The sequence below is a fragment of the Euwallacea similis genome, chromosome 2, assembly GCF_039881205.1.
Source record: "Euwallacea similis isolate ESF13 chromosome 2, ESF131.1, whole genome shotgun sequence".
Taxonomy (NCBI): Eukaryota; Metazoa; Arthropoda; class Insecta; order Coleoptera; family Curculionidae; genus Euwallacea; species Euwallacea similis.
This window is the reverse complement of record NC_089610.1, coordinates 5,725,271-5,736,222: the sequence shown is the minus strand read 5'-3', so window position 1 is coordinate 5,736,222 and position 10,952 is coordinate 5,725,271. Positions and strand designations below refer to the sequence as shown.

The 10,952-nt window shown below is 35.1% G+C and overlaps 1 protein-coding gene across 1 annotated transcript; it reads right to left on the bottom strand.

Annotated features, from left to right (window-relative positions):
- Positions 1-19: 19 nt before the first annotated feature.
- On the bottom strand, positions 20-10,687 carry THADA (Thyroid adenoma-associated protein homolog). Its single transcript, XM_066405633.1, has 25 exons — positions 10,353-10,687; positions 9,956-10,299; positions 9,306-9,570; positions 9,056-9,249; positions 8,782-9,002; positions 8,544-8,728; positions 7,855-8,045; positions 7,624-7,798; positions 7,231-7,561; positions 6,917-7,134; positions 6,306-6,622; positions 6,075-6,247; positions 5,691-6,017; positions 5,383-5,627; positions 5,061-5,321; positions 4,812-5,000; positions 3,731-3,882; positions 3,370-3,673; positions 3,236-3,286; positions 2,913-3,163; positions 2,736-2,861; positions 2,551-2,681; positions 2,240-2,378; positions 2,013-2,163; positions 20-747 (listed from the first exon to the last, which is right to left on the bottom strand). Exons 1-25 carry the CDS (start codon positions 10,512-10,514, stop codon positions 328-330), a joined length of 5,523 nt encoding a protein of 1,840 aa, XP_066261730.1. The 5' UTR covers positions 10,515-10,687; the 3' UTR covers positions 20-327.
- Between the last annotated feature and the right edge of the window lie 265 nt (positions 10,688-10,952).

The window sequence follows — 10,952 nt, the reverse complement described above, 5'->3', positions numbered from 1 at the left end:
GTATACGAATAACACACCGTTAAAACTTAAAATTGCTATATTTTCTAAATAAAATAAATTTACTCTTCACTGTCAGCAAACTCGAACCAGCCAGACTCACAAGAACTGTTGTCTTATTTATGCGTTAAAACCGCAAATAATTATATAACAAAATTTGCTTACATTCACCGAATGGATACATTAAACCACGTAGTGCATACAAGAATACAATTTACTAAATTAAAAAAAAAACAAATAAATGGGGAAACCAAAGTGCCGGATCTTTCACGCTAACAACACTACTGATTGGCTATCTACCCTACACCGTCATCAGACGGTGGTGTATTTTCACCTCCTTTGCCGGAATACCGGGTCGTACAATCTCTTAATAATATTTCTGACGCAAAACAAATCTCCATGCTCCAGGTTGTTGGTCAAGTAAGACAGAATCGTATCTTGTAAAAACGTCTTAAAATTACCAGCGAAGTTACCGTTAATCTCGGTGTTTTCTAAAAATTTATGCAGGGACTTTAGACCGTATATCACAGACATTTTGGTTTTAGTTAACATCATCGGCGAATCGTGTTTCATCAGCGAATTAAGGAGGGTGGCGGTCACGATTTGAGTTTGCTCTTCTAGGAATACAGACTTGTCGTCGTAAGAGAGACCATCGGGCAGCACCCACAACATTTTGATTAAGACTCGGGAACAGATGTCGATTAGGGGCGTGTTTTCTGCATATTGGTTTAGGCCTCCTCTTTCGAATATCTAGAGGGTAAATTCCTGTATTAGTACGAGGCTTTAGGAATTAGGGGAAGTTTATGATTATATGTTAACCATGTTCGCAACAAAATTCCCACTGCAGGTCACAAATTACCCAGAATGCAATGCAATGCACAAGCCTGCAAACGTGACAAGATAAAATTTAGGCTGAAAGTGTTAGTTTGAACTGCTAATAAAAATATCATTAAGTTTTTCATCTTACTTTATAACTAACACAAATACAGCAAATAATGGTTTATTACATTTTTCGGCAATTCAATGAAAGTAGTGGTAGTGATTATAGTGATTCATATAATTCAGATAACTGAAAAAATTAATATTTTATGTATACCTATAATGTGTTTTCGATCTAAAAATTTCACTGTTAATTCTTAATCCCAATTTTCGCGCTCATTACTTTTTTATAATGTGGCAACGTTGTCGTCATTGAAAGCTGTGCCGTGCATCGACAATTTTATTTCGAATAGTATACAGAATGTCCGGAAATGACGTTGAAATATTTTGGGAGGTGATTCTAAAGATTAAAATAATAAAAAAAGTTCTTATAAACATACCAAAAAATTCTTTCTTAAAGAAGCTAGAATCCCTTAAATGTATTGAAATTTAAGGAGGCCATTTTCGACATTTGTTATGAATAAGCAATACATTTTTAATAATATTAATCTTGTTATTGCTGGCTAATAAAAAATATTTCTATTATAAAGATACCTACTACATTTATTAAGATGCATTTTGACGTCCATGAAATCGTGCATCGATTCATACCAGTTAATTTTTCTGAAAAATGGCCCATCCTAATGAGATGAAATATGAGGACATTTTTTACTTAAACATATTTGCGATTCAGTAATTTAATTTCAAAAGTTAAGAAATATCACAAACAAAAAAGTTAGGGAAACATTTACGTAGATCCAATATATGTGACGCCTCTGACTAAATTTGCAATTACTAACACAGAAAGTTTTCCCATTCCAACTTATTAAAGCATACTAAATATCATAATTTTAACGCAAACCCTTTTGAAAATATTGCGGAAGCACCACCTTCAGAGTTCCCGCTTTAAGAGACAATTTTTGGGGTATGTTTATAAAAACTTTTTTATTAATTTAATCTCAAGAATTACGTTCCAAAATATTTCAACGTTATTTCCGGACACATTGTGTAGCACTGTAAACCTAGCGCAAAAAAAATTGAAATTATTTTCTTACAGAGTCAAGTTATTCGGAATTAATTTTAAAAATATTACTTACCTCCTGCGTATCTGTACTGGGCTCAGGAAAGTACCGACACGCCCAGGAGAATATCAGACAAACAGCTTTCTCTTGAGGCATCAAAACTGTTATTAAATGTATTAGATCTTCTTTTGCTTTTTCAGGTACTACTGGCCATTTGTAGCCTGGACTACAAAAAAATAAAGTTGTTAGAGCTCCTTTTTGGTACTCTCCATTATTAACAATAAATTCTTAAAGATGCTTACAATGTTTGATTTATGGAGTTATTTATTTTGATTCGCACTTTCAGGGCATTCTCATAATTACTCATGGCGTTTCGGACATCCAAATCCTCATCCTCAAGCAAAACCATCACAATATTTAAGACGTTGCACAACTCGTCTCCTAAAATCGAAAAAATGCCACTACAATAATTGTCCTACCAGCGTGTTGTAGAGTAGCCTACACATTTGGAAATGAGATCGACTAATTAAGTGCCCCACAGCAGTCTCGTTTAGGTAAGTACTTACTACTTACCGCATTTGTTCGGTTAATGATTATTACATAAAATACTTACCCTTTAAAATCGGTTCTTCATTGCAATATAGCGGATAATTTTTGCAAAGAAAATCGCAAACAGCAAGCCTGCGATGCAGGGCAGACGCCGGGGAGGATGACTTAGACAACACCTCCAGTAACTTGTCATATCTACATAAGAAAAAAATTCATAACTTAATACTAGCGAGCCCTAAAGAAAATTACCGCAAAAGGATGAAATCCTCTTCCTCAATAAAAGTACTTATACAGCTTATCACAGCACTTATGAGTTCTTCATTATCACAGTCGCAATAGTTCAATAACGTGTTTAAAGTCTCTTGCTTGCTCAACCTATATTTAACGATTTAAAATTTTATTGTTTTCATATAGAATTAGACTGACCTCAAAAATCGAATAGCGCAAGGGTAATAATCTAAAAGAAGAAACAGCAGTACCCTGTCTTCTTCACGAATGTATTGCTGGATTTTCAGCTCTTCGATCAAAAATCCTTTTAGATAATGATGGATGTGTTTTAGGATTTTTTCTACGGACGGTCTGCTGAAGGACATGACGAGACTATTAATATCGCCATTAATCTCAATTTCACCAGTAGTAAATAGGGGATGTTGCTCTATGGTTGTATCTACTATAGGCTGAAAAATTGAAAGAGGGCTATTGTAAAACTGTCTACCCTCTATAAACAAAATTAATCAATTAATACCTACCACGTCATTTCTGTCGGGAGCGATACTCAAACGTGCCATGGTTGATCCGAACTGAAATGACAATAATTAAAAAGTACGGAAATAATAAACTAAATTAATTATAACAAAGCTAAACTAATTGAACAGCCACTTACCACTGCATTCTCCATTTTATTATAGAACAGATGCATCTGATTCAAGCTAATCAGCAACTCCAAGCAAAACTTCTTCATGGCAGTTTGCGGCCCGTACAAAATCGACATTATTTCATTAGTCATCGTCGTGTAAGTAACGTCAGTCTCTTCTAATTTGTTAACAATGATATAATACGCTAGAATGGTTCTGGTTACGGCAAAATTGCCTTGCCAAGTCAGGGCCGGATTTGTATGCCTCTTGGTGCATTTTGAAAGGTATAAAAGTATGCGTTTCAGGCACGACAGATCATCGAAACTGCCGCAACTGGCAAAAAGTGAAAACGTGTCTTTGTTTTGATGATACGACAGTGTGGCTACTTACTTGAACAAAAATAATGTTATAAGTTCCGTGTAGAGATTGATAGTCATATGACTAAATTTCCTTTGTACATTCTCCCAAATATGGGAGCTTTGTTTTAAGTAGGTTGCTAAAGGTAAATCCTTGATGTGGACGTTTTTTAACACGTGATACATCTGTAAATAGAATAACAAAAATTATAAAAAGAATTGGATATAAAGTATAGATATAATATAAATATACCTGAAATTGCTGTACAATGTTTGACCAAAAATAAGGTATTCTACATAAACTTACCTATGTCTAATGTAGCATGGTTTTGCAACTATAGGGCGTCAAAGTTTTTAAATTCTATCGTTTTTTCGAAATAATTGCTAAACGCTTTTATCAATTTTCACTAATTTTGGAAATAAAAGTTACTACATAAATTGGCGTGTTTTGACATGAGCGAGATATTTTGTAATACGTGGAAATATTAAAAATGGTGAGTGATTCGTAAATAAGTTTGTATTTTTGTTCCTTCTGTTTGAATAACTTTAATTTTTTCTCTTTATTTATTTTAAAGTTTTTTGTCTCTTGTAAAATTTTCGCCACGGATACAGTTTCTCTACAAAAAAACTATTTACCATACTCACAATTCATCATTGTTGTAAAAACAAAGCAAAAAAAATTATGTTTTGCGTTTCATACGCAATAATAATAGAGTTGATTGTATTGTAAATTGAATAATTTTTGGTTTTTTAAATGGAAAATTATTCTATCGTTGAGAAGGTTGACATGCTTCTAATATATGGATTCTGCGAGGGAAATGGATGTATAAGTGTTAGAGCCTATCAGAACAAATATTCAAATCGCAAAATTCCAAATCATCAAACTTTCGCGAATATTGAAAGATAACTTAGAGAAACGGGTAGTGTTAATCCAAATAATGTTAATCGAAAACACCAACGTCAAAAAACGCAATTATTTCGAAAAAACTATGTTAATTTGAAAACTTTGGTGCCACATAGAGGCAAAATAAAGCAATATTGGATAAAGATAAATTTGCCTAGAACGCCTTATTTTTGGGGGAACTCTGTATATTGCCACCAGAGGAACTACATACCTGTAATAATGTACCATGACACCCATTATCACTAATTTTTGGGTTAGAAATTTTGTTGAAACACTTATCAATGTGATTTTTAACTTCTTTCGCATTGATTAAAGCAACTGAAGCCTTAGCTGCGGCCTCTCTGGTCCTAAACACCGGGTTTCCCAAACAAACATCAATGTATGGGAGGTATTCTGAGACCTAGACATCGACAAAAATTCTATCAGTTAAGAAAATCCTAAGAAAACACCCATTCCTCACCTTATGAGGGCCTTCGTCAAAATTCGAAGGATACAACCTGCACAAAATCATTAGAATCGGTTGAAGCACTAAACTGGCTTTATTGTGACACTCCTCGACTAATGTATTAAGGATGAATTTGTACAGTTCTTGGTACCGTATGAAAAACACTTTCACGGTTAGCTTGTTTTTAATGCAAAGATGATCCGAATCGGCGGTTCTTTGAACTCCAAACATTCGCGTCATAAGAGCAGAAAAAAGCAACGTTGAGGAATTCCTAACCTAAGGGACAATAATTAAACAAAAAATTAGTTCTGAATGTATAGGAAATAAAGACACGTACCCCCCAAGCCTCGCTTTTGAAGCCAGTAATGGCCAGAATCAGTCCTTTAGCGACATAAGGGGCAACTAATTCCCCCAATTTGCTATGCCTAAATATCGCCCGCAATACGTTCAAACAATGCATCCGAGTCTCGTCGGTGCAATTGTCGTAATCCTCAGAAGTTTTGAACAAGCTCACCATGGTGTTATAGAAATGGGTTGGGTATGGCTCGGTTGTAAGGATAGAGAGTATGAGAAAGGGCAGACCTAAAAACATCAATTCATAAGCTATGCTTTTCAGTGTTGCCAACGGAGTTTATCAAAACTTACCGGCACTTCTTCGGGTAGCACACAAATCCTCTGAGTGTTTTTTTCCAGTGCAGAGATCTAACGCTTGTTGTAGCCAATTCGGCGCCAATCGGACAATATTCTCATTACTAGATTTCCAAAAATATTCACAGACAATACTGAAACCCACATAGGCCTGCTCAAACACTCCTCGATGTTTGCTTTGTACGAAGACGTTCACAAAAAACTCTCCTATTTTCTTCAAAGTCACTTCTGGAAGCATCGTCAGTTCGTTTTGAAGCTTTACGGATTGTTTCGCAATTTCTGCTAGTAGAAGAGTCATTTCTTTCATGGTTCGCCATGCGTAGACTATGGATTTAATTAAAATTTGAATAATAAGGAATGCAGTTGAGGCTTTGGTAGTACCTAGAAGCTTCTGAGACTTGGGAGACTCGTCATTTTCGCAAAGGTCCTCAACATTTTCAGGCAAAAAGCCCTCTGGAGAAGGGTTGCATACCAAAGGCATGATTTTTTCGGTGATACTGAAGCAGGTAGATACTAGATGATCAAAAATTCCTGCGTAAGTTTCATTATATTGGCTGTAAATCAAAATTAAATAAACACTTCACAAACCACTTTTTAAGAGTGCCAACTCACTCAATGTCTCGACTTTCTAGCAAGTGTCTAATACTCAATATCAAGCCGTAAACAGCAGTATTGTCGACTCCAATATTTTCAATTTTAATCTCAGAGCTCTGGTTAATGAACTTCCTGGTTAAAACGACGATCATGTCCAGGGTTGGATCGTTAGACTTCTTAGCCTCCTCACCACATTCGCAATGGACAATATCGTAGAAATAAGGCGAGTATGAACAGACTTCAAACAAGTAAGCGGCCGAGAGTGTTTTGCTTGGTTTAACGTCCAGAGCCAAGTCGATGCTGCGTTGCATATATTTGAATGTGAAGCTTACGGTCTAAAAGAAAAGAATAAATATTTGACACAAATAGTTGTGAAGTAAATTCTAATATTAGTTTCGTCTTTTCTTATCCAAGTTTCCACCCTATGTATTAGACCTCAACGTCTTGCCTAGGCAGAAATGTATAATTTCGTACAATTCGAATACTTTTAGTAGTTAGTCTAATTCGACTTTTCTATAATAAATTTTCCATTCCATACTAAGTAACTTTTTTCATTACCTCACACTCCAGCCGTCAATACTCCTCTTAAATACCAACCAAAGACTATTACTTTACCAGCCAGAACTTACCGTAAAACCTAAATAGTCCGGTGGCAATGTCTTTAGTAACTTCACAGCCATCTTCTTATTACTTTCGTAAGTATCAAATAATATGTTGTGGCTACTTTTTACGTCATCTTCGTTCCAACAACTTTTCCATTCATCCGACGAAAGGATATCGCGGATCACGAGCAAAAGCTCTAGAGAAGTTGCCCTTCTAGGAAAATTAGAGTCATAAGACAAATTGCCTAAAATGCATTGCAAAAATAACCGGCAAAATTATCGCTAAGTCAAAGAGGGAAGTAAAACTCTTGTTATTAACTTTAGATAGATTAAGTACTGACCTATAAGGATCCTTGTAAAATTGCAAATAAACCGCCTATAAGACTTTTTGAGCTCCTGATACAAGATAAGAAACTTCTTCTGCTCCTTATTGGTGCATTTTGCCTCCGAACACTTCGTTAAGTTATTAATATTTCTGTGGATGACTTTAAAGCCAGCATCATATCTGGTTAACACTTTCTTGTAATAGGCAAGAATCTGCTTCCTTGTACTGGGAGTTTGCGACGTGATATTATAACTGATAAAATTTAGCAGAAATATGAACTCCCAGTCGAGGTAAAGCTCAGTGGATTTCAGACTTTCGGCTACTGAAGCTAAAACCAAGAGGCGTATCTGCAAGTTAAATCATAATATTAAAATTAATTGACAATATTAAAGTGGTAATGAACGTTTACCTCCTCATTTTGATGAATCATAAACATATCCATTTTCTGTTTATCAATTAACCCCCGCCAATACAAGTTACTGTCTTTATCTAGGGTCAGCTCAATACCATTCCTTCGAGCGTTGTGCAAGCAATGTAGGAGTACCTTGGACTCTTCAGCTGTGCCGACATACTCGTTTGGGAATCTGTAGCAATATTTTAAAATATGTAATTGAAATTTACAAGCAATAGCATCGCTTACATCATCCTCAAAATAGCAGGCTGCAATTTGAAAGCCGTGCTAATAATTTTCTGGCAAAAAGATTCACTCTCTCTTCCAGATTTTAGTAGATTTATTGCGGGCAACACCCAGGTTTTTGCCCAGTCGTTTTCACTTTCGGTGGATGAGGAACTGAAGCTTTTTTCCAGTAACGTTTGATATGTCTTACTGACCTAAAACAAATTGGGGCTTTTGGCGAACGAACTTTTGATCAAATAAAATTGACCACTTGATTTTTTTGAACGATTTCAAAAAGAGATATTTTAAAAACGGAGAAATATCCAGGCATTGCGTGTGTGTTTCTCGGAATAGGGTGGTTATGCAAAATGTGTATTAATGTTAATATCTTTATTGATTCTCATACAGTTTTTTCTAATATGAACATCTTTTCTATGGTCCTCATAGAATTAACTTTATTTATGACACCCTGTACGTATTTTGACCCTTCTAAAAAGATCTTAAGCCAACGGGGCCAATAAATATAAGTCCAATATAGGTCTCTCTAACTAAAATTCTCCCAATAACTCTAATATATCTCCATCTCAAAATACGCTATTTTGAAATTCCCCTAAAAGTCAATTTAGCCAGAAAGATATGAGGCATAATTGAAAAATCACATTTCTTCATTATTTTAAAATACCAGTTATTAAATGCCATGTTTGGAAACTTACTTGATCCGTTACCGTAGGGTTATCAATGCTCTCCAACAAAACTAAAGGCAAATGCTCAAATCTTCTCAGCAAAAAATCACACCCATAAAACTTTCCTATATTTTCATAGGCCTGGAACCTCATGGTACTTTCCTCTGGAATGTCCTCAATCTTTTCCATCATTAAATTGGTTAAATCAATGAACCCTAAAAATATCGCGTAAATATAGGAACGTTTAAGTGTGATGCTAAATGTTCACCATTCTCATGATAATGTGCTGCTAACCCGACCAATTCATCAAAAAATATCTTTGAATAGTTACGAACTATGTCGATGAAATGGTCTGCATGTGATGAGACATAAAACAGACTTTCTAGGAATAAAGGTTTGATCAAATCTATTGGCATGTTTCTCAGATATTTTGCCACATGGCATAAAGTTCTGCTGGTTTCTACTATAATTGAGGATTGGCCAGGATTACTGAAATCAGAAGTAATGAGGCTATTAAAAAGAATATTTGCTTAAATATCCACCTTTTGGCATTATCCAATATTCCCTCAAACAAAACACACAGCAAGGATTTACCATCTACCTTCTCTAAGATTAATCTTTCCTCTGGTAAGACACTGACTATTGAGGAATATATTATTATAAGATAATCACTAGGGGTATTCTCTCCATTTAAGGGATTCACTGATAAATTAAAAGGAGAGCAGTTCTTGCTTAACTGAAAAAAGCCCATTTAAATAGGTACTTAAATAACTGTAGCAGGTGAAATCTTACCAGCTGCGCAACGCTCATGGTATCCCCTTCTAATATACTGAATGAATATACAAAAATTAAACAAACTTTCATTCTCAAATCAAATCCAATTTTGTCATTAAACAGCAATATGTAGGAGTACATTATCAGAGACTTCAAGTACTGATCTTTGATTTCTTCTAGGAATGAGACCTTTTTGACAAACACTGGTAGAATCTGCTTTAAAACTGCATTCATAAGAGTATTCAATTCTTCTATTTCTGGAATTATGTCTTGTTTGACTTGGCTAAAACAGATAACAATATAAGCAAAATATAAAAAAATAAGGTCTTAATAGCTGACTCACTGGTCACATAGTTATGGGATGACAACTATATTGGTGTAATATTGTAGAAAAGTCTATAAATAGGGCAACCTAAGAACCAACATGAACAATAAATCAAACCAAGGTTATCTGCTATCTTAATGTTAGATTTTCCAGAGACATATAAGCAAAATTAAGTTTTTAAGCATTTCTTTGATTTATATAGTATGAAGAGTCCCTATTATTTTAAGAATATTGTGTATTTAGATATGTTGAACCTTAAGTTGTTCAGTTAACAATTTGGTAGTAAACCACAGTTACTTATTTCACAAATTAATTCACAACTCAACATAACCATCATTCTTACCTTGCATAAAGGGCAAAGCTATCAAATAAAGAAATGTACAATGGGAATAAAGGCCTAAAATTCTCTTCAAAGTCATAATCAGGAGAAGTTTGCATCACAGCTATGAAATGAAAGAATTCGCTGCACTTTCTTAGATGACATGTTTTCTCCTCTTTAATTTTACTCAACATAAATTCAGCTGTGTTTTTAATAATTTCACTTAACAAGTCCCTTTTTATTACTAAATCCTGAAGAAACTTCCTCAATTGTTTTTTGCCATTGTACCTAGTAAATAATTCGATAATTAGATCTCTAACTTCTCCTTGTAAAGGCTCATTTTCCTGCGATTCCGTATAGAAGGTTACCTAAAAGATTGCTGGTATAATACTGGATAATATGAGGTGTGAAGTTTAATTACAATGTCCTTAATAACTTTTTTATTATCGTTTTCCGGGCTCTGTTCTCCCAATTGGTTTAAAAGTTGCTGCAGTGCTGAGTTGGTGGGCAGGTTTTCTCCGCCTCTTTGAAACTCCAGAGGAGGCAGGCCAGTTTGATTGATTGGTATGTTATGCATGGCCATCTTCTTTGTGTAAACACATATATTTAGCTTAAACTATCAGAGGAAATTTAAAAAACTGCAACTCGTGTACATTTTTCAGAACACGCTTTTTCGGAATGGACTTGGCAACTGTCAATCATTTCCTGGACTTAATTGTCAGCGTCAGAATCACGTGATGCCTTCAGAACACGCTTTTTCGGGATACACTTGTGAAAAACTGTCAAATATTTCCCGCAGTTAGCTGTCAGTGTTAGGACTACAGTGACACTGTCTTGGGAACCTGCCTGAATGTTATCGCAACGAGAAGGGATTATTATCACAATTCAGGGAAAGAAACGTGCTAGTTTACTACGGCACTTTACAAACTGGTACACAAGCAGACCTCAAGGGACAACCAAACCAGATTTGAAAGGGGGTTTCGGCCGTTTAGATCCGGCTGAAGAAACCCGGAAACTTGAG